The sequence below is a fragment of the Sugiyamaella lignohabitans genome, chromosome B, assembly GCF_001640025.1.
Source record: "Sugiyamaella lignohabitans strain CBS 10342 chromosome B, complete sequence".
NCBI classification, from domain to species: Eukaryota; Fungi; Ascomycota; class Dipodascomycetes; order Dipodascales; family Trichomonascaceae; genus Sugiyamaella; species Sugiyamaella lignohabitans.
The window spans coordinates 1,197,337-1,220,217 of record NC_031674.1 but is presented as its reverse complement, the minus strand read 5'-3'; the positions used below and the strand labels follow the sequence as shown (position 1 = coordinate 1,220,217).

Here is a 22,881-nt window from a genome sequence, read left to right as displayed (position 1 = left end):
GCTATTTAAAATCAATTATATCTATAAGCTGTGCTGCTGCTGCTGTTGAAGTTTTTTTGTGATGGATCAGTTAAATCATTTGATCGAAGGTACTATTGATTTCGAGGGACAAAAGACTGTTGAAAAGGTTGCTACTGTTGGATTGACTATCGGAGCTATTGTCAGTTTCATTCTTGGATACTTGTTTCAAGACATTTTATACACAGTTTATTCGTTTGGCGGGTTCTTTGCTGTTGTTTTACTTGCTACAGTTCCTGCATTCCCTTTTTATAACAAGAATCCTGTTCGTTATCAGGAAGTTGTTTCTAAACTCCCTGTGAATATTCAGATTGGTGAAGTTAAGAACTAGGTTCGCCGACTAGATTTAGGGCTACTACTATTGGTACTTCCAGAAATAGAACCAAGAAAAAATAGAACCCAAAAAAAAATTTAAGACAAAGATATAAATCAATTGGAAAGTACTCTGTCCATTTGATATTGTTTTTGTTTCTGTTATTTTAGGTATTAATTATTAACGGATTTTACGTTTTGTGAACTAATTTTGCACTGATCCCAGTTGTATTTACTCACACATTAGTCACATTCACAGTCGCACTCAGACTCATTACTATCACATCAGCATTCTGCTGTCAGAATTCACAACAAACTCACAATGTCAGACGATGCTCTATATTTAGGACTGGACTTGTCCACCCAACAACTCAAGGGTATTATTGTCAACTCGTCGCTGGATCATGTGTTCCATACCAAGGTCGAGTTTGACGGAGACCTCCCTGAATACAAGACTGTCAAGGGTGTGTACAACAACCCCTCGGAAAAAGAGGTCCAAGCACCAGTGGTGATGTGGCTTGATGCTCTTGATTTACTATTTAAAAGAATTGTTGATTCCGGTAAAGTCGATCTGTCAAAACTACGGGGAATCAGCGGCGCTTGTCAACAACATGGCAGTGTCTTCTGGAATTCTCGAGCTGAAGCTGCTTTGGCCGACTTGTCCCCTTCTACAACTTTAAAAAATAATTTGCAGACTTCACTTTCCTGGCAATTGAGTCCCAATTGGCAGGATCACTCGACTGCCAAAGAATGCAAACAGTTCGAAGAGGCTATTGGCGGTAAAGAAAAACTGGCTGAAGTGACTGGTAGTGGCCCTCATCGTAGATTCACAGGTCCTCAAATTCTCAGATTGAAACACAAGTCTCCTGAACTTTATAAAGCCACTGATCGAATCGCGCTTGTATCATCGTTCATTGCCAGTGTTTTAGCTGGTAAGTTTGTTGGCATTGATATTAGTGATGTATGTGGTATGAACCTGTGGGATTTAGAGAAAAAAGAGTGGTCACCCAAACTTCTCGAGTTGATTGCTGGTGACGATGAGACGGTGGAGCAAGTCAAGCATAAACTAGGACCAGTCGAGCCCAAGCCCAAATCTATTGGCAATATCAGTTCATACTTTACTGAAAAGTATGGTGTATCTGACAAGTGTTCGATTGTACCATTTACTGGAGACAATCCAGGTACTATTCTGTCCATGCCTCTTGAAACCAACGATGTCATTATCTCACTCGGTACCAGTACCACTGCTCTTGTTGTGACTGAAAAGTATGTTCCATCAGCCATGTACCACATGTTCACCCATCCTACCGGCAAGGGATACATGGGCATGCTGTGTTACTGTAACGGAGCCTTAGCTCGTGAGCAAGTTCGTGACGAGATCAATAAAAAGTACCACGTGTCAGACCCACAAAGTTGGGATAAGTTCAACGAGTTTGTCCTCAACCGACCAATTCTCGGCGACAACCCTGACGAGTGCAGTATTGGCTTTTATTTCCCATTGAGCGAGATCATTCCCGACTGTCCCAGCACTCTCAAGAGATTTGTATGGAAAAAGGGCCAATCTGAGCCCCAAGATGTGACCCAACCTTCCACTGCCAGTGCCTCTGAATGGCAGACTCCCGAAGACGACGCTCTCCGAATCCTTGAATCACAAGCTCTGTCCATTCGATACCGTTTGGCACCCATGCTGACCACCGAGTCCAAAACCCCCAGAAAAGTGTACTTTGTTGGAGGAACCAGTCGAAACGACGCCATCTGTGAAGCCTTATCTCGAGTGCTGATGCCGTCTGAAGGTTCATTCCGTCTCGATCTCGCCGACGCTTGTGCCAAAGGTGCTGCCAACCTGGCTGTTTTCGGCGCGTCGGCCACCACCGACACCTGGGAGCACTTCATCAGCTCCAAATACAACTACAGCACCACCCAGTCGGTCGGCGGCCACCACACCCAAGACCGCTACGCCGCTGCCATCGACACCTTCACCAAAAGCGAGAAGTATCTGCATGAACACCTCTAAACCAATAAACCCAAGCTTCTCTTCTTCCCTGGGACCTGCCTCCGGCGGCTGGGCTCCGCCCAGACCCGTTGTGCTCGCTTCGCGAGCAGCTTGGATCGTCTCCAGGAGTCTGCTGGCACTCCCCGAACGCTCGCGAAGCGAGCACAACGGGTCTGGGCGGAGCCCAGCCGCCGGAGGCAGGTCCTCCCACCCCGAATAAAAAACAACCAAATATAATCAAGTATAAAAGCGAGTGAGCCTCAACAATAATTTAAGTTAGAACCACGACAAAAGAGAGGTTACTTGGACGCATTGGATGCAGCAGAGGCTCTTCTCTTACGGTCCGACGTCCACAGGTTGCCCGTGTACTCGCGCTGCGAGATGTGGTGGTTGCCGGTAGGAGAGCCACCCCAAGAGAAGGCCCACTCCATGAACGACGACCTCCGTCGGGGTTGTGGGATTTGAGTGGGGTTCTGATTGGGGTTCATAATGAGAATCGAATCGAAGTCGAGCAGTTTTCTGGCCGTAGCAAGTGCCGCGAGAATATTACGACTGTAATAGTTCTGTGTTTGTGGTTTGAAGAGTTATTAGACTTGTGGTGCAGATATCTTCGCTCGCTATGAAAACAAAGTCTCTACACAGACACCAAAAAATTCAAAAATTGTTCGGATTGATAATTGAAAAAAGTGTCTATGATAGAGGAAAGAGAAAAACTTGCTTACAAGGGAAACTGGCCTGTATTTATAGGGTGAAAAGTCCCCCGATACAGCTAGCTCTTTTAACGTCAGGAACGGCTGGTTCAAGGTGTAGAACTCCACGCCCCTGCCTGATTGCGGGGTACTATGCGTCTCTGTGCAGGAGACTGCTGATCGTGGCAGGGGCTCGTTGCCGCTTCGGGGTCTAATGACCCTTTAGATAGCATTCATTATTAATCGGTGGTCACAAGTTCTAACCCGATCCTCTGGTAGTTAGGGGCGCCATGGACGACGTTGCCCCGGAACTTTTTGCCTCCGGCGGCTGGGGCGCTGCCCCAGACCCCGTTCTGCTCGCTTCGCGAGCGTTAGGGGGTAAAATCTCCAGATTAAACTTTATGGCCTGTGGGTTTAAAGGGGAAGACTGAAACCTCGATTTTGGTGCGGATGGTCTCTTGTAGGGCCTAAATCGCTGTGTCAGGGGCGAAAGACCTCGCTCGCTGCTCGGATGGAGTTGTATCGGCCATCCGAGCTATTCATGCCTGACTGAATTTGTACACCAGCAGGTGGAAACGGGACTCGGACTGGGTTTCACACACAAAGTGGAGCGAGGTTCGACCTGGTATGGTTGGTTTAGTTTTAGGTTTTTATAGGTTTTTACAAACAAAACTGCTTTTACAGGCCGACTGAGCCCTCAGAAGCGATCTCTTCATCGCCTCGCTTCAGTGCCTCACGGTCATGCAAGATAAAGCATGCCGATAACACTGTGCAGCAGGATCGCCTATCGACCCCTGGTCTGCCTCCGGCGGCTGGGGCTCTGCCCCAGACCCCGTGGCTCCTCTCGCTTCGCTCGAGTCGGGCTTCTACGGTCCCGGAAGCTCGGGGAAGGTGTGTTTGGCGCTGTGTCTTCTGAAAATAAATTAGGTAGAAATACTCAGTGATTTATTAGCTTCAGCGACTTTTCTATTTTATCCGAAAAGATCAGACAGCCGATATTTCAGGAAAAAAGGGGTTTACACATTTCCCTAGCTCTATTTTCCCCTTCGTGCCAGACTTGATAATAATGTAAATTAAAATAGGTAAAACATTTTAGTCTGACTTCCATTTTTAGAACTAGAATTGTGCAAAGTAATAAAAATAGAAAAAAAATATATATTTTATTAATTAATCGATGACAGTTGTAGATTGCTATTCATCTAAAAAACATCGCTAATATAAATGGTATCCTAATTATATTTAATATTTTTGGATTTTAAGCGAAGGTAAGAGTGATACCTTTGACTTATATTTATTTTCTAATATAGCTCCTATTTAGTAGGAGTTGGCAGGGACCGTAGACGCTCGACTCGAGCGAAGCGAGAGGAGCCACGGGGTCTGGGGCAGCGCCCCAGCCGCCGGAGGCACACCCACTGAAGAAACCAGGTTTTAGAAGGGCCCCCCTAGAACCGACTCGAGCGGAGCGAGAGGAGCCACGGGGTCTGGGGCAGAGCCCCAGCCGCCAGAGGCAGGCCGACCCCTGGAAGAAGGGGTAGAGAAGTCTATTATAAATAAGGTGAGAGGGAAATGCATGGGTTTAAGCAGCGTTGACGGCGAGAGGACGCTTTTGGGGTGTTTCTGATAGGGACTCTTCGCGGGGCCGTTTGGGAAGATGGAGTTCTTCAGAAGATGCAGTGGAAGTATTAGATGTAGTAGAGGTAGGAGTTTTGAAAGTGACGGTAGAGGTGGTTGTGGGAGTAGTTTTGGTGGAGATGGCGATAGGGGTGGTAGTGTTGGACTGGGAGATGGCCGCGTCAAGGGCAGAGTCCATTTCGGCGACTGATTTGGCCTTGCTGACGGTCTGGTAGAGCTTGTCTTTGCCGGGAATCATCTGCAGGAGACAGTATTTGGTGTTTGAGTGATGGTTGTCGAACTGGGCACACAAGTTGGTGTACTCTCTGGCGACGGTTTTCCAGTCGACCAGTCCAGCAGGTCCTGGTTTAGTAGCAGCGAAACAGCTCGTGTTGCTCTCGGCGGCACGAGCAATCATGGCCCCATCGACCCCATACTTTTCCATTAGCGGAGCAAGATCAAATCGGCCTCGCACGTCGCCATTGACGATACATGAAATACCGGCCTCGTGACAGATGTCAGCAATACCCGCTAAATAATCACGAATAACTGGTTCACGAGGTCTCATAGGAGTCGTACGACAGTGCACTGATAAACATTTAATACCAGTTTTAGACAGTCGACGAACAAGCGCCAGTGTCGACTCTCGGTCTTCAAGAATGCGGATCTTGACACTGATAGGAATATCGAACGGTTCACCAACTTCTTTAACAAGAGCTCTCAAGATATTTTCGAGTTTATCAGGAGTCTTGAGCAGAGCAGCTCCCATACCGGAATGGATAGAGAAGTGTTTAGGACACCCACTGTTGACCCCGATCTCGTCGACATCTGCAGCAACCACTTTAGCAGCCTGTACTGCCAGTTCAGGCGATGCAGTGCCCAACTGGAAAATCAGCTTGCCCCTCTCTTCCTTGGGAAACGTCCGGAACACCACCTTCTCGTTCTCCTTCTCGACGAAATCCACACACTGGATCTTCTCATTCCACACCCTCTTACATTGGATCAGCTTCTTATCCACGATCTCGGGCCCTGCCTCCTGTTAGTCTCCGTTCAACTTCCATCCTCATCCACATCCTCTCTAAAAATACTCACCATACACAAGATCAGCTCCATACTTCAGCGACAGCAGCCGGACTGGCAGCTCGCTCACCCGCACCTGTGTCCTGTTAGTCCTGTTTTTTTCTGGGTGGGTCTTGCCTCCGGCGGCTGGGGCTTCGCCCCAGACCCCACTGCTCCTCTCGCTGCGCTCGAGTCGGGCGTCAACGGTCGCTCGATGCTATTTTTCAGGGGGAAATCGGGGGAACGGGCGGGGGTTGGAGGGGGTCGACATCTGTTTATGCCCTGGATCTCTCAAAACTTACCATGGGGGCCAAAATAAGTTTACGTCTGTAGTCCAGCATCCTTTCAGACGGTATATATACACCCGAATATCCGGCAGACCTCTGTCTAAAGCTATTTAATGCTGTTGCTACAGCTCGCTGGATCAGTTTGAAATGTTTTTCAGCAACATGCCTCAGTCAGCTTCCTGATTTCCTCGCTATTAGAATTATTTGCCAATATACTATATACCGGGGTTACAACTGGACCCTGCTATGGGCCTCGTCGAAGACGTCAAGACGGGTGAAAAGTCCTTCAAAACGACTGAAATTTCGACTACTCTGGTCATTTTTCCGAGGTAATCCAAACCCGCGAACCGCCAGTCAAGTTACCAGCCTGCAAAATCCGACCTTGGACACGGCACAACCGCAATTCAGTTCCCACAGCCATCAATCCACTCCCGCTGCTGACACTTCTCCCCTCCCAAACGGTCCAGCGATCCCTGTAAATGTTTAGATTCGGGCCTGATGGGTCCCCCAACCGCGACCCCAAATTGGACCTCCAGGATCATCGCCAACTCTAAAAACCACCGGTTCCGTTTCCTCGACAAAGCTTATTTTCGTATCTGGAACCAAACAACCGAGATGGGTGTTTGCCTCCGGCGGCTGGGGCTCCGCCCCAGACCCTGGTTGCTCCTGCTTCGCAGGAGTTGCTGGCACCGTCGACGCTCCGACTCGAGCGAAGCGAGAGGAGCAGCGGGGTCTGGGGCGGAGCCCCAGCCGCCGGAGGCAGCACCGTAGAAGAAGAAGTAGATATTTGTGCTGTATTGTTACATTTATATAACTGTAGCAGAGAGGGTCGTGCAGGTCGTGGGGGTGGTCGTAAAGGGTCGTAATGCATGGCAGGGCCATACTAATAAAATAAGTATCGGTCAAGCTGTCGCTGGGGGTGGACAAGCTTGCTGATGGGGGTGGTCTGTCGGGCGACTTAGATGTACCAAGAACCGGTCTTGATTTCCCGGACATAGTCGTCGGCATTGACCTTTTCTAGAATGTACATGGCCATTTCGTCGGCCTGAGCATCCTGTTCGTCCTCGTGGGTCATGATTCGAGTTTTGTCTTCTTTGACGAGGGCCGCTGGAAGCTGTTGGACAAGGCCCGAGGTCGCAGATGGTTCGGTCTCGGAAACGAAAAGTGACTCGCTGAGGTTCATTTGTGCTCCTTGGGGGATCACAGGTGAGTAGCGGCTGGACGAGGTCGATGGCTGCGATTGGTGGGTATGAATAGGCAGTGGGCCGTGAGCAAGTTCGGGACTGGCTTCAATAGAACTGAAATAGCTGGCAGTGGGTCCGCCATGGCTTTGATTTAATAATGGCAACAGGTCTCTTGAAAAGCTGCCGGTGTTGACAAGTGCTTTAGTAGAAGACAGGAACGAAGAGGGAGGTGACGAGTTGAGCGAGATACCGCCAGGGGTGTTTAATCCTGACGAAAGTGGTGTAGGCTCCTCAGATAATGTGAGAATAGAGTTCGAAGTGGTCGAGGACGAGGGTGTACGAGTATATGAAGGCAAGTTTTGATTACTGTTGTTGTTCAACGAAGTGATCGATGAGGCATCTGAGTCATGGAGATTGGGCACTCGAGTGTTTTCCGAAGTCTCTTCAAAAGATATCGACACAAACTCATCACCACTGACCGACTCTTTAATAGGAGAAAGGGTTTCGTCGTCCGAGTCGGATTTATTCGACCGAACTGATTTATTCAGCTTTTGAAGCCTTTTTGTGAGTGATCTTCCGAGAGCCATATTGTCAAAATGATAGCTGAAAGCACAAATAAATATGGAATAAGTAGAAGAATCTTAAAGAGGGTATACCAGTGACCAAGTCGAGCTGAGTAATGTTCACAGAATGTGTAGTAGTTGATAATGATACAAGATAGTGACAACTGGTAAAAGAGGTGGTGTAGTAATACTGTAGCTGTTTAAGCTGTGGTGAGGTCGTAGTACTGTAAGCGGTGGTGTAGTAATACTGTAAACGGTCGTCGAAGAAATAATAATAAAAGAACTAGTTAAATAATTTCCAAAAGAGACCGAATATTACAAATACAACAGTCGAATACTAATCAATCAATTTCAGTACCTCGAAAATAAAATCAAAAAAAAAAAATAATAAACCACTAAACCACAAAATAAAAAAAAATTGAAAATCCCTGATGTCAACAAAAGTGCACCAATAAAAAATTTCCAATCGATTGTGTGTGAACTTTGCAATTAATTTAAAATAAATTGAACCAAATCCAAAAATCCAATGGTAAACCACTTGAAAACTACAATGTTTTTTTTTTTCTCTATTTGTCAATTGCTCTCTTATACATGGGAAAGACCTGGATAATTATATATTTTGGAAATTTATTATTCATGGTCGAATTAGGCACACATCCCTCTCCCCTCGCTGACTCTACTGTCTGGATTTCTCCCTCGCATGTACAGCTGCTGCTATTGCCGCTCGCTTACCGCATACCGCTACACTTCAAGGCCCCCTCCCTCCCTCCTGTATCTCCCGTTTACTAATTTTTCAGTGGATTTGGTGTCTGGTCACTGGTGGCCCGCTGCAGTTCCATGTAATGCACCTATTTTGCATTGCAGTACTGCCTACTGGCCTACCACCACTCACTGCTAGTCTAGGAACTATACAGGTCTGTGCAGGTCTCGATGCAGAAATCGTTTTCACCAGTACCAGTATTACTCCCTGAATCTAGAAACCCATGCAGCCACTGGTTGCATCGTTGCTTTTTGCTGCGCTTGGTTTCTAGTCCGATAAGCGAGGATCGTCGATTTAATAAGATGGCGGTTAGGGTCCAACCCCCTCCACTCTACGGCCCTGCGGAGATACCCCGACAACGCTACCGCTTGCCTCATGCCTGTTGCTTGCAGGGGGCTCAAGGGGGGCCCCTTGCGGTGGCCAGGGGGGCTGATGGGGGGATGGGGTGGTCGTGTGCCTCCGGCGGCTGGGGCTTCGCCCCAGACCCCACTGCTCCTCTCGCTTCGCTCGAGTCGGGCGTTGGCGGTGCCTGGATCGCTGGGTCTGAGACGAGTAGCGCGGACAGTTTGGCTGGCTGGATTCAGTAGCTCCAACTGAACTCGGCCTGATTGAATTGTTCAGGAACAGAACAGCTCACGAGTCGAGGTCACTGCCTCGGTCAGTCGGGTGCAAAAATGGCATTGAAAATTAAAAAAATTACCCAAACTATCCAGATTTCTCCCCCTGGTGCTGTTCCTGCCCGTTCCTACCCCTGCCTGAGGTTCAGACCGGGTAATACAGACACAGGGGGACGGGGTCTGCCTCCGGCGGCTGGGGCTCCGCCCCAGACCCTGGTCGCTCCTGCTTCGCAGGAGTTGGCTGGGGCTGTCGACGCTAACGACTCGAGCGAAGCGAGAGGAGCAGCGGGGTCTGGGGCAAAGCCCCAGCTGCCGGAGGCACGTCCAACCCTGCCGGTCTGCACCTTAACTGAGGTTAACTTTAACGTTAAACTCTAAAACCTTGTTATCAAGATTTCTACACGGCTATCTACGAACGAGTCAGGCCACTCACATTCTCCCCTTTCGGGGAAAGGCAAACTCGTGGAGTTCTATTGAGATAAGATTTAGCTTTGGTGGTGAACCCAAATGGCCCCCCTGCTGAGGACCCACTCAACAACAGTTGAAACCGCATGCTCGTTTTTTTTTTCGTTCTTGCTCCTGGCTTGCTCCTGGCTTGCTCCTGGGTTCCTGTCACAAACGCCTGATCGACCCAGGAGGCTTCTATAGAATTCCAAAAAATATTTTTTGGCCAAGATGAAACGTAAAGTACCACATATAATATTATCCTGTAGCCAGTAGCGCCATTACTGCCTGCATCCGCAGGAGAAAATCTCTTTTGGACCAACTGATCCGCAGGCTGCCGGCAGGAGTCTCACCGCCGCTTACCCGGCCTCCACCACCAGTCATCTTCTGGGGGGTCGACAACTGCCTCCGGCGGCTGGGGCTCTGCCCCAGACCCCGTAGCTCCTGCTTCGCAGGAGATTTCGCTGGGTCCGTGACCGAAACCGACTCGAGCGAAGCGAGAGGAGCCACGGGGTCTGGGGCAGAGCCCCAGCCGCCGGAGGCAGTTGTCGACCCGTCTCGCGAGCCCAATACGGCAATATTCGCTGTTGACAGCCAGGCCCCTGAGAAGTCTGGTCATCTTGGCTGTCAACGAGATCTGGCCTTGGCGGCATCGAGACCGTTTCCGCGTAAAAGCGGGTCTAACAATAATCCACCTCGCAGATGACGTTATTCGCTTGCCGGGGGTGCTGCTGCTGCCTCCGGCGGCTGGGGCTCTGCCCCAGACCCCGTGGCTCCTGCTTCGCAGGAGACTTTACTGGACCCACCGACGACGCAACCGACTCGAGCGAAGCGAGAGGAGCAGCGGGGTCTGGGGCGGAGCCCCAGCCGCCGGAGGCAGCACCCACCCCCCATCCACGAATTACCCGGTCGCACCTGTGAGCGATAGCAAGTTTGCGGAGGAGATTTTGACAACGAAGAAGACAAGAGAAGAAAAAATAAAATAAATAAAACCGGAAATGAACCAAAAAAAAAAATTAATAAGCGAAAATTTTCAGAACACCTCGAGGAGAAGAAGGAAGTGCAGATGCGGGTTGCCAGGGGAACGGGACGACGCGAGCGGCCGGTTTGGCTCAGAAGGGTAAATTTGTCAAATGGGTTAAATTAAAAGGTGCATGAAAACTGATAGCCAGGCCCGCTGGCGGATCGCAACCGCAAGTCGACTCGACATCGCAACCTCTGCTAACCTCACTCGGCAACTAAAAAGAACACCCCCCTCCCATCCTCGGCCTCAGGGAGCCGAGAGAGGGGTGGGGCCTGCCTCCGGCGGCTGGGGCTCCGCCCCAGACCCTGGTTGCTCCTGCTTCGCAGGAGATTGGCTGGGATCGTGGGAAAACGACTCGAGCGCAGCGAGAGGAGCAACCAGGGTCTGGGGCGGAGCCCCAGCCGCCGGAGGCAGACCCTACCCCACCCAGGTTCCCCGAGAGAGGATGCAAACCGTTCATGTGCGTTCGGTGCATACAGGTGCAGAAACCGTTTGTGAGGTTGCAATATGCACTGTTGCCCACTACGGGTGTCAGCGTCGACGGCCGCCGACGACGCACCCTGTATGGCCTGACCGTTTGGGCTGGTGTGTTGGCAGGTAAGCTCCAGTCGATCGGGTGGTCTGCGGTGTCGAGTGCCGTTTGTCTGCTGCTGCTGCTGCTGCTCTGCTGCTGCTTGTCTGTCGCAGGTTTGGCCGGTAGGGATGGGTCGCTGGTGCCGCTTGGTCTGGCCAGTGACGGGGTCCGAATCATTGCCGTTGAGGCAGAATGGGTTGTGGGAGGGTTGGGGGCGGAAATAAGCTCACCTCACTGGGAGAAGAGGTGAGGTGGGGTCGTTATCAGGCACGGCAGCATGCCCGAGTCCACGGCTCGAGATCTGGTATCACGCCGCCTCATGCTCGTGATTGACAGCCAGTCAACCGCCTGGACTGTTATCCTACCGTCTTATTTCGTTCTGGCGTTACTGGAAAAAGCAGTTCCGGAGATTGGGCATTGGAGATTGTTGATTGAGACGTGTACAGCAGCAATTTCTTTGTTCGTGTCCTGTTCTCAACTCAACAAACGCTAGTGGCTCTGACTCGCACTTCCTGTCTGTCTGTCTGTCTGCCTGCCCACCTGCCGCTAGTTTCTAGTTTCTCACGCTAAACACTAGCGAGTCGACTCGTAAACAACCATTTTCTGCCAGTGTGTTGTAATTACAGTTCTTGGCATGTACTCTGTACTTAGGACCTTGTTAATAGTATTCTATTCTCACCTGGGTCAATAAATATTCTACTTCCGTATCGTGGTTAACTCTGCTGTATTGCCGCCTGTAGACTAATCTATAGTGTTCTCACTCCACTTATTTTCTGTATACCAGTATCTGTAACTGTATCTGCATCTGTATTCTCTGTATCTGTACTCTGTACTCTGTACTCTGTACCCTGTATCCGTATCTGTAACTACCTATCACTCTGTACCACAGGTTCTCTATCTGCACTCTCTGTATCACAGATTGTCTGTATGGTGCTCTGACTCAGCTCCATACCAGAACCTCTGTAAGGCATTGGCCCACTCACTGTGATCTAACAATGCTACAAGATAACTCCTGCGAAGCAGGAGCCACGGGGTCTGGGGCAGAGCCCCAGCCGCCGGAGGCAGACCCACCTCCCCGTATCACCCCCGCCAGTTAGCTCTTGCAGCTGTTGTACACACTTGGTACCCGTTCCAGATTTCGCTGTTGTTGAGGCTACCACTCACTCACATCACACACACAATCACACACACAGAACAACACCCTCGGGTGCCATTCCCACACAAAGAGCATACCCCCGTCTAATTTTTTTTTTTCGCGACACATGCCCTTGCTGCTGTCTCGACCTGGAGCCATACATCGCCAGCCCGCTGCACGCACCCGTAGCGGATACGGGCTGCTTCTCGCTATAACTGCACATGCAATACAACCCATTCTCCCAGCTGCTCTCCGGAAAACACAATAAACAATAGCTCCAGAAACCTATAAACCTATAGCACCTGAAACGAACTGCACACTAACCCCGTTCAGTTGGTGCCGCCCCGAGCGTGGGTCCGGGGGTGGGAGGGGGACTGCCTCCGGCGGCTGGGGCTCCGCCCCAGACCCTGGTTGCTCCTCTCGCTTCGCTCGAGTCGTTTCGTCGACGGACCCTGCTGTAAACTGAAATCTCCTGCGAAGCAGGAGCAACCAGGGTCTGGGGCGGAGCCCCAGCCGCCGGAGGCAGTCGCCCATCCCCCTGTGTGATCTCGACGGTTGGTATCGCAATGCGCATAGCTACTGACGACCGTTGCATGTTTCACCCGCTGTTTCATTGTGCTGTAGAAATATAATAATAATAGAAATGTAGTAGTAATAGACATAGTAATAAGTAGTAATAGCGGTAATAACCTATTGCCAAGCTCGGACAAGAGGGGCCATCAGGAATGAGCGACTGCGTGAATCGAGTCCGATCTGGATCTCCAGATCTTCGCTTCACGCAGGAGTGAAAAATAAACAGATTGACATGGTCTGTGCATACAGATCTGAAGCACCCCTGCAGGAGCACCTTCGAAACATCTCCACAGCTATAATCACAATAATAATCTCTCGAAAAGCTTCGATCAGACGTTCGGCATCGACCTGTGCCTTCCCCATTCGACAGACCGAACTGTTACGGTACGTGGGATCATGTCACTCGTTTTTCGGGACCGAAATGGCTTGAATCAGGTCCACCTCTCAGGGGTAGGTCGGTCGACTCAATTTCTCCTCCAACTGCCAAACCAGCTGCCAAACTCACAAAACCCGAGTCAGTTCACTCCCGAGGAGTCACATCTCCCGGCCCGAATCTCACGATGTGATCGGCTGCTCCGAAACGGTACAGGACAACAGATCGCCAGCCAGCGATCGATCGAGTCTTCTCTCCTGGACTTCCTGGTCTCCGACAAGGGGTCTGCCTCCGGCGGCTGGGGCTCCGCCCCAGACCCTGGTTGCTCCTGCTTCGCAGGAGACTGATTCACCAACCAAACAACGAATTCTGTTTAAAGTATACAGTGTTAATACAGTTCATATAATTTCTGGTGCCTCAGTTGAATTAAAGGATGGTTATTCGGAGTTAGTCTTTACCGAATCTCAGAACTTCACCAACTGCCCAAAATGCTAGTTCTCGGGATAACTCGTTCAATTCAATAGCAATAAAATGATCATGAACTCGTCACAGTATCACTAGTATCAATCAATCATGTTAAAAGTCCTATATTATACATAATTAATACAATTCAAACAATTTCTGATCCCGTCATTTATATGCCCCAGGAGGACTATTCTTGTATATCTGAGTGCAGGCTGATTACTTTGCTTATTTTTGATTTCAATATATTTGACCCAGTGGATTCCCCATTGAATATCAAGTATACTTCCGATGCCTCAACGAGTACACAGGAAATGGCTCAGCTACGAGTCATGGTCAAATTTACAAAGTTATATAATTCAAATGCACAGTAGAGTTGAAGTGTAGTAGTAATTCGGACGCGGTCTTACTGAATTTCAGAAGCTTACCAATTCCCAAAATTGGGAGAGTTCATTCAATTAAACAGGGCTCAACGACCCATCTCTGGGAGAATAAAGCTGTTGGAGGGACGTCGACGCCCGACTCGAGCGAAGCGAGAGGAGCAGCGGGGTCTGGGGCGGAGCCCCAGCCGCCGGAGGCAGACCGCCAAAAAGATGAAGCAAAAGAAAGATAAATCAGTTAAAGCTTACAGCTTACTTTGGCGGGACTTCTCGTAGGCGTGGATGACGCGACGGGCGAGCTGATCGAGGTGGACCTCGTCAGGACCGTCGGCAATGCGGAGGGTACGGTTGCCAGCGTACATGCGGGCCAGAGGGGTGTCTTGCGAGACACCTTCGGCTCCATGGACTTGGATGGCTCGGTCAATGACGCGGAGACTGATGTTAGGACACTCAATTTTGGCTTTAGAAATGTCGAGAAGAGCGGCTTTAGGCCCACCGACGTCAATTTTGTTGGCAGCAGATAACACCAGCAATCGGCCGTAGTCAATTTCGATTCTCGACTTGGCTACCCAGTCCATAATAGTTCCATGCTCCTTCAATTGTCGACCGAAAGTCACTCGGTTAGGATCGGTGATTCGCTTCAACATCCATTGAAGAGCCTGCTCGGCAGCTCCCAGTGTCCGCATACAATGGTGGATTCTGCCAGGACCAAGTCGGCCTTGAATGATTTCAAAACCTCTTCCTTCTTCCCAAACAACATTGGCTTGGGGAACTCGACAGTTGTCAAACTTGATCTCCATATGTCCATGAGGAGCATCATCATATCCAAACACCTTCATAGGTCGGATAATGTTCACCCCGGGAGTATCCACAGGCACAATAATCACAGACTGTTGACGATACTCCGAACCGGTATTCGATGTCTTACCCATCACAAGCAACACTTTACAACGAGGATCACCGGCACCTGAAGCCCACCATTTAGTTCCGTTAAGGATATAATCACTTCCATCCTTGGTAATTTGAAGTCGGATATTCTTAGCATCAGAACTGGCAACCCCTTTCTCTGTCATACAGAACGCTGACCGGATCTTGCCATCCAACAGTGGTTCTAACCATTGTTTCTTCTGTTGCTCATTGGCATATCGAGCAAATACTTCCATATTTCCAGTATCAGGGGCAGCACAATTCAATGCCTCAGCAGCTAAATGAGCACGTCCAGTCTGTTCGGCCATGAGAGCATACTCCAAATTAGTGAACCCAGCACCTTCGTTATAGTTCTTAGGTAAAAACAAATTCCAAAGACCCTGAGCACGAGCCTTTTGTTTCAAAGTCTCAATTGTCGAAGGAACTGCCGAGAATCGAGGATATGGTCCACCAGTCGTATTAGCCCTGCCGGTGAAACCGTCTAGAGCGGTCTCATACTGTTCCTCGACAGGAAGAACCTCTTCCTCGACAAACCTCCTGACCTTGGCAATCACCTCACGGGCTCGAGGCGACACCTTGTCAATGACTAATTCAGGGATATCCGACATTGTAACCAAAAAAAAAAACTTATATTTCGAACAACTGTCTTGTTCGATATATAATACCTACTACAAACGGTAGGTGGTCTCTTTATATATTAATATTCTGATCAGTACCCCAGATTTTTTCGGCGGGGGAATAGTGGGGGAGCGAATCCGGTGCGGCTAAAAGATGCTCCCCGGCTAAAAAGTCACCGAGGTCTAACACCCACACCCACCTCATTACCAGCCAAATTAGTCCGAACTTACCACCCATCTGCCACAAATGTCCTGTTTTCCAGCCCTTACTCAACCCACAAACCCTAAAAAGCCCCTCTGTCCACCCCATTAGTCATCCTGCCACACCCGGCGACCTCGCGTCGCCGACCACGTCCCGGATCAATGTACTGCCGTACCGAGTTGGTTTGCCTCCGGCGGCTGGGGCTGCGCCCCAGACCCCCCGGCTCCTCTCGCTGCGCTCGAGTCGGTGCTCGGGGTACTCCTAGCAACTTCTGCGGAGCAGCAGCCACGGCGCCTGGGGCGCAGCCCCAGCCGCCGGAGGCAAAAGACCCCCGCGAGGGTCCTCCGATCAGTCCCTGCATATTCGGACCCTGCGTCCGCCGACTGGGTCGAAACCGCTCCAAAACCCAGCTCCACGTCCCCAGGGCCCACAGGCACCTCCCAAGTCCGACTCGAGCGCAGCGAGAGGAGCCACGGGGTCTGGGGCAGAGCCCCAGCCGCCGGAGGCAGGGCTCGAATTACCCCTGAGTTTGCATAAGTGGCCGTTTTTGAGCTGGAGATGACCTGAAGTTCACGATAGCAATCGAGGTAGCCGAGTGACAGACTATGTTGGAGGGGGAATAATGTCGGAGCAGGTGATAGCACGGAAGTTGAAGACAGTGCCGAACCCGTTCCCTGTAGTTATTGTTGGGCTGGCTGGGTTTTTTTTGTATGCCTTTTGCTGGCGGCTGGCGTGGCGGCATGTTCGAGGAGGAGCCGGTATCGCGCTGATTTGCGTGTTTGCGATGCTCATGGCCTTTGTAGCTCTTTGCTGGGTCCTGGTTATAGCAGTTGGTCCTGGTTATATTCCCACAGTCAAACCGGGAAACTGGCATTCTTTTTCGCCGGGACCAGCAGTTTCTCACGGATCAAGTCAACTGCACGAGGGGACTGAACCAAGTTCAGAAATTAATCAAACGGACGTGAATAATAATGAGAATAATGAACAAAATTTTGGATCTGAGGACGTAAGACCATCTACCAGTGGCACTAAAAGTCGCGAAACAGTGAGTCCTGTTCAAACCACAAAAAGTACAGGTGATGCTGACAGTCAGTGGCCAGATGCGTTTCTGTGTGATCCTCATGGATACCCTCTGTGGTGTAGTCATTGCCAGACTATTAAGCTTGATAGAAGTCATCATGCATCACAACTAGGTCGCTGTGTTCCTCGAATGGACCATTTCTGTGGCCTTATATATGCCGTTATTGGCGAGAGGAACCACCGATGGTTCATCCAACTGGTGTTCTATTTCTGGGTTCTGGTGCTGTACGTTTTGATCACTACCATTGTTTACATCCACAACGGCCCTTTATCGCGGAACGGAGTATTTATTGCTTTGTATGCTCTTTGTGGAGCCTGGAGTATCATGCTCACGACGTTCTTGGCTGTTCATATACGATACATTTTCTGCGATCTCACCACCATCGAGAAAATGCAAGCCCGTCGAGGCGTTCTCCCTATCTTCAACATTAACTGCAATGGTCTACGAGTCGTCACAAGACTTCTCCCCGAAGACGACAACGGGTTCAGTCCCTACAACCAGGGTCTATGGCTCAACTGGACATCTCTCATGGGCCCTAGCCCTTTACATTGGCTCTTCCCGTTCGTCCCTATCCCTTCAAACACACTCGGCTCGTCCCGCAACGGCCAAACACCTCGCATCAACCCAACTCTCCTCAAAACACTTCAAACCCGCTTCCTCTCCCACCAGGAGGGCTATCCTGCATCCCGCCAGCCCGGCGGGCCCTAGCATCTCACTCTGTAATTTACGTGCGTATTTATTCTGCGGTAGGGCGCTGCCTCCGGCGGCTGGGGCTCCGCCCCAGACCCCGTGGCTCCTGCGAAGCAGGAGAGATCGCCGGGTCCCTGCGTCTCAGGGTCCAGTCCCTGCATGTGTCTGTATACGGCAATTACAGGGGGCGCTGCCTCCGGCGGCTAGGCCTCTTCCCTAGACCCTGGCTGCCCCTGTTGCTGCTCTCGAGTCGTTTCCGGGGACTCCCAGTCGCTCGCAAAGCGAGCACAACGGGGTCTGGGGCAGCGCCCCAGCTGCCGGAGGCAGAGAAGGAGAGTGGAATATAACTTTAAATTCATATGCATACAGAAAAAAAATCGTGGCCAGGGGTTTAGTCTTCTTCGAGTTCCGAGACATCGATCTCGGGGTCCTCTTCTCTGAACAGGAAGGGGCGCATCGATGACTCATAATAGTGGGGTTTGGCGTCGCGAGAGGGGTTGCGGCGGACCACTTTGTTGAAGTAGTGCTTGTAGACGTCACCGTCGAAGTTACCGATGGGGGCGTTGATGAAGAAGTCGCTGAGGTTGAACGCGTCAGTGAGTCCAATGGCTTGCTCACGGACCTTCTTGCAGTACGTGTTGACGTGCTCGGTGACCTTGTCGAGGTCCTCGGAGTTGAAGAAACCGTACTTGAGGAACAGCGAGCTGTCATTCTCAATCGACCACAGAGCAAACAAAAGAGCCACTTCGGTAAGGGTCTCCTTGATTCCGGGAGTGGCAGAATGGGCGATCTTGTCGAAGAATGCTCGAACAACGTAATTTCGTGTGTGGATACGGGCAATCTCGAATCTCTGTTGTGACAGCTCCTCGAAAGCCTGCGAGGCAGTCAATCCCTTCTTCTCGGTCAGGTTGACAAACTGGTCGACAGTGTGGTCAATAGCTTGTGCGGAAACAGACTCCCAGGCCTCTTGAATAACCTTGGGGTCGAGAATGTCTCGGCCATTGAGCTTGGCCTTCTTAAGAGAGTCAAGACGGTTCAAGTAGCCAACGGCAGAACCGACTCTGTTACCCTTACGAAGCTGCAAACCACTTTGGATGAGCGAACGTCCAGCTGACAAAGTAAGAATGTTATTATCACCCTCCCAAGTACAGTTGACAACCCAGTCGGCATATCCTTGTCCGAATCCATTGTATCCAGAGTATCCGTGACCACCACAGGCTTGACGGGTCTGGTCAATGATCTCGGCAGCACCCCAAGTCGAGAACGCCTTAAGACCGGCAGAAAGCGAGAACAACTCCTTGACATCCTCAATAGCAGCCTGCAATTCGGCCTTGTTACTGGTGGAAGTGCTGGCCAACTTATCAGTGGCAGAATAGTAAACATCATACAGCTCCTCGGCAGCAGCTCTCATACCATAAGCATATGCCAAACGGGGCAAGAGCCTTCTCTGGTGATAAGTATAATCAAGAATCTTGGTCTCAGGAGTTCCTTCAACAGCAGAGAATTGACGACGAGCAGCAGCATATCTGATAGCAATAGTCAAGAAACGCTTGGAAACTTGGAACGAATCACTGACCATACTGACTCTACCACCGATCAAAGCACCATAAGCCAATTGGGCCAAAGGAGGTTGGGTAACATTACCCTGGCTATCGATCTTATTGTACTTCATCAACATGAATTGACGAGGAATACGCACATTAGAGAATTGGATCCAACCGTTATCAATACCGTCACGACCAAACTTCTTACCAATATCACCCACAGCAATACCGGGTTTTAGCGAGTGGTCGTGGATGTTTCTCAAGGGAACAACGAAATTCTTGACACCGTAGTCCTTGCCCTTCACAATAAGTCTAGCATAACAAAGAGTGTGAGTGGCAGTGTGAGCAGCTCCACCAATCCACCACTTGGTAGCAGCCAAGTGAGGAGTGTTGATAATAAACTCGTCAGTAGCTTCGTCAAAAGTAGCAGTAGTCTCAAGACCAGCAACATTAGATCCGTGACCAATCTCGGTCATGGCAAAACAGCCAAAAAATTGCTTCAAGTTACCAGCACCCTTTGAAATCCAGTATGACAATTGTTCAGCAGTACCACCTCCACGAACACCACTCAAAAACAAACCAAAGTGAACTCCGATTCTAGTATAAGCACCAGGGTCGACAAGACCAATTAACGATAGTCTACGAGAAATATCCTTTTCACTCTCAGCAGCAAGAATATAATCACAAATCTTACCGACTCTAGCCATGGACACAACACGAGTCTCATCCTTGGACAAATCATAGAAATCGTCATTCTCGAAAATAGGGTCTCTCTCAATCATTTCCATGACAGTCTCGTTCTTTTCAGTACTATCCTTGCCGCCATCCAAGAAATATGTCAGTTCACGTACATCGAATTTAGTCTTGGCACGTTCTCCACCCAAAGCCTTGGGAGGCTCGGTGTAAGTATCATATTTCTTGCCGTCAATAACGACATTGGCAGTTGGGTTGAGTGCCAACTGTTGTAAACGTTGAGAAGCCGAAGACATTATGTGATGTTAAGCTCTTCTTCTCTCTTTTATAAATATTTCCAAGAATCAACCAGGAAAATCAAATCGTAACAAAAAGACAAATAAATGAAACCGGTTGAAAAAAAAATCGAAAAAAGACACTGATGTTTAATCAAAAGAATAAATTAAACTACAAAAAAAAGGAAAAGATCGTATATAAGTCCACGGAATCGAGATCATTTATATAGTGCCCGGTGCCTGACGGACCGGCATCCAGGGTTCGGGGTCATGTGGGGTTATAGGTTAACAAGCGTTTGAAAAAGAAATAGCCGAGCCTCGTAATGAGCCGAGACTGATGGCGCTAAGAGAATAATCGGCGCGTCCAGACGGTTGAATATAGAGCCACGGTCTCGATATCCGTTTTGCCATGACCATCTCCGTCAAATATCATACCACAACATAAAAAATGAAAAAAGAAATCAAAAACCGGGGCGGTATCAGTTTAATTTTGAGCTCTTCTAACGCTGTGGGGAAATGCAAGTGCATCTCTGATGAGACAAAATACAAATGGGCTACCAGCCACGGTCTAATGACTGCTGCTTTCACCGCTAGCTCTTCCGACATTGAAACTGGTCCACCACTCTAGCATGCCGAAAATCATACCCCTCTTCCCCACAGTTCTCCACAGTCCATGCCATATCAACAACTTCGTCAAATCCATGGCCAAACAATTTCCATTGAGTTATTTATTCCATGAATTCCACTCACACCATCCACCCTCCCTCCTAATACCTCGGTGATACTACCCAGGATCACCTCATACATCAGAGTCTCACAACGAGCCTTTTTTCACATGGATTTTGGCGTCTGTCAAAAGTGGCCAGACCGTTTTGCAGCAACCGGCCCAGAACTGGTAATCCATAGCCCACTTCGGCATTTAACTGCAAGCCCCCCTGATCCAGATTGCCGAGGTCCATTCCTCTCCTTCACGCCTTACACCGCGGATCCTTCAGCCGTGCGCACCAGCACCCCCTAAAGGGCCACCGACACCCCGTGATCACGGAGTTTCTCGCTGCCGTGATCTCCTGCACCGAGGTCGCTCTCTCTCTCTCTCACCTGATTTGGGGGACCTGCCTCCGGCGGCTGGGGCTCTGCCCCAGACCCCGTGGCTCCTCTCGCTACGCTCGAGTCGTTACGTCGAGAGTGCCAGCAGTTTTTGGGAGGAGGAGAAGGTGGTGTTGGTGGGTAGTAGGTTCGGGTAATTGAACTGCCAGTGGTCTTTCCGGTGGTGGGCTCGGGTCGGCTCGTGGTACCGACAGACCTTCTCTCGGCTGGCCGAGTGGCTGATAATGCATGCAATGCATGTTTAGGTTATCTGCCGGCAGCTGACAGGATGGGTCTGTGAGAGCTGTTAGTGTCTCACGGCTGGATTACTGTCCCTTTTACGGTCACCTGTGACAGGCCGTTGAACTCCTGCGTTTAGTGGGCTTTTGTTTTTTTTTGTTTTTTTATTTTATTTCCGGTCGGTTCATGGCAAAAGTAATACCCACTTCACGGTTCACATCTCAGGTGATTTTCTGAGACTCATGGGTTGCTCTCTATATTCTAATCTCGAAACCGAGGTTCACTAATTTTTGCTGTTTCAAGTGATTATATCCGTGGTCATTTGCTCTGGACTGCCTTTAATACCAATATTACTGCTATGGAACCAATTTAGCTGCCATAGAAATCAAATTGAACTTGCAGACTGACGCATGTGCTACTGACCCTGCGTCTACATTATCATTTGTACCAATCACTCAAATTCACAATTCACAGCCAATTTTTAGCTGAAGTTTTTTTGAGGAATGTAATCTAATAAGTCAATTCTCAATATTCCGATAGAATCGATATAATTGGATGGCAATTAGTTTCCAGGTGGTTCAGAATTATCTCTTCACTCTGATACAGATACTTTCGGGTGGGCTTGTCATGTGACTTGTAATCAGGATGATCTCGACTCAAGCTGGTCAGTCTCATGAAGCAAGTTCATGTTGGTGAACCCAAATTGCCCCTCATGAATATTCCACCTCCATACGCTCCAGCTAATAACTCATATGGTAGAGTTAGTAATATCAATCTCAATGAGGAGGTCAAACTGTATACTACGGCAAAACAGAGAGAGCTGTGGGAGTCATTGGCGGAGATATACTCCATTATTGTGACTCTAGATAAGCTGGAGAAGGGCTATCTCCGAGACTCAATTTCCCATTCTGAATACACACCAGCCTGTTTAAGGCTCTTAGCACAATATAACACGATTCTGAAAAATGATGAAGTATCAAATCAGTTTGGTGATTTAGACTCTTTTAAGAGGAAATATAACATGGACCATGCCAGTGCAACCTCTCGTCTGAAGATAGGTGTACCAGCCACGGTTGAACAGGCAGTAGACTCACCTGCTTCTCAAGTAAACTCGGCATTAATGCCTAATGGCGGTCCAACACCACTTCATGGAGGTGTATCTGCTAAAGCAGTTGCCGAAGCTACTGGCAACTTCATCACCACCATGGATGGACTCAAGCTCAATTTCAAAGCCAAAGACCAATTGCATCCTCTACTCAGTGAGCTAATGACCAGTCTAAACAAAGTCACTAACAGTGATTTTGAGGGCCGTGGTAAGATTGTTCAGTGGCTCATCACCCTCAATGGCATGAAAATCAATGAAGAACTGTCGGACGAGCAGGTTCGCCAGCTTATGTTTGATTTGGACAGTGCATACAAAGCCTTCTACACGACCCTGCAATAAGCATTTTGGCAGGGTATATTTATT

General features: G+C 49.5%; 6 protein-coding genes across 6 annotated transcripts; 3 read left to right on the top strand and 3 right to left on the bottom strand.

Annotated features, from left to right (window-relative positions):
- Positions 1 to 61: 61 nt before the first annotated feature.
- SPC1 (Spc1p) lies at positions 62 to 349 on the top strand (the record flags this gene model as incomplete). Its single annotated transcript, XM_018879338.1, has 1 exon — positions 62 to 349. The coding sequence occupies one exon, from the start codon at positions 62 to 64 to the stop codon at positions 347 to 349; it is 288 nt and encodes a 95-aa protein (XP_018737265.1).
- Positions 350 to 652: 303 nt separating this feature from the next.
- Positions 653 to 2,344, top strand: XKS1 (xylulokinase; the record flags this gene model as incomplete). Its single annotated transcript, XM_018879337.1, has 1 exon — positions 653 to 2,344. The coding sequence occupies one exon, from the start codon at positions 653 to 655 to the stop codon at positions 2,342 to 2,344; it is 1,692 nt and encodes a 563-aa protein (XP_018737264.1).
- Positions 2,345 to 4,588: 2,244 nt separating this feature from the next.
- SMM1 (Smm1p) lies at positions 4,589 to 5,392 on the bottom strand (the record flags this gene model as incomplete). The annotated part of the gene is made up of 1 exon (XM_018879336.1): positions 4,589 to 5,392. The coding sequence occupies one exon, from the start codon at positions 5,390 to 5,392 to the stop codon at positions 4,589 to 4,591; it is 804 nt and encodes a 267-aa protein (XP_018737263.1).
- An 8,911-nt stretch (positions 5,393 to 14,303) lies between these two features.
- Positions 14,304 to 15,593, bottom strand: AWJ20_2392 (uncharacterized protein; the record flags this gene model as incomplete). The annotated part of the gene is made up of 1 exon (XM_018879335.1): positions 14,304 to 15,593. The coding sequence occupies one exon, from the start codon at positions 15,591 to 15,593 to the stop codon at positions 14,304 to 14,306; it is 1,290 nt and encodes a 429-aa protein (XP_018737262.1).
- Positions 15,594 to 17,966: 2,373 nt separating this feature from the next.
- Positions 17,967 to 20,108, bottom strand: POX1 (acyl-CoA oxidase; the record flags this gene model as incomplete). Its single annotated transcript, XM_018879334.1, has 1 exon — positions 17,967 to 20,108. The coding sequence occupies one exon, from the start codon at positions 20,106 to 20,108 to the stop codon at positions 17,967 to 17,969; it is 2,142 nt and encodes a 713-aa protein (XP_018737261.1).
- Positions 20,109 to 22,086: 1,978 nt separating this feature from the next.
- VPS28 (ESCRT-I subunit protein VPS28) lies at positions 22,087 to 22,857 on the top strand (the record flags this gene model as incomplete). Its single annotated transcript, XM_018879333.1, has 1 exon — positions 22,087 to 22,857. One exon carries the CDS (start codon positions 22,087 to 22,089, stop codon positions 22,855 to 22,857), a length of 771 nt encoding a protein of 256 aa, XP_018737260.1.
- Between the last annotated feature and the right edge of the window lie 24 nt (positions 22,858 to 22,881).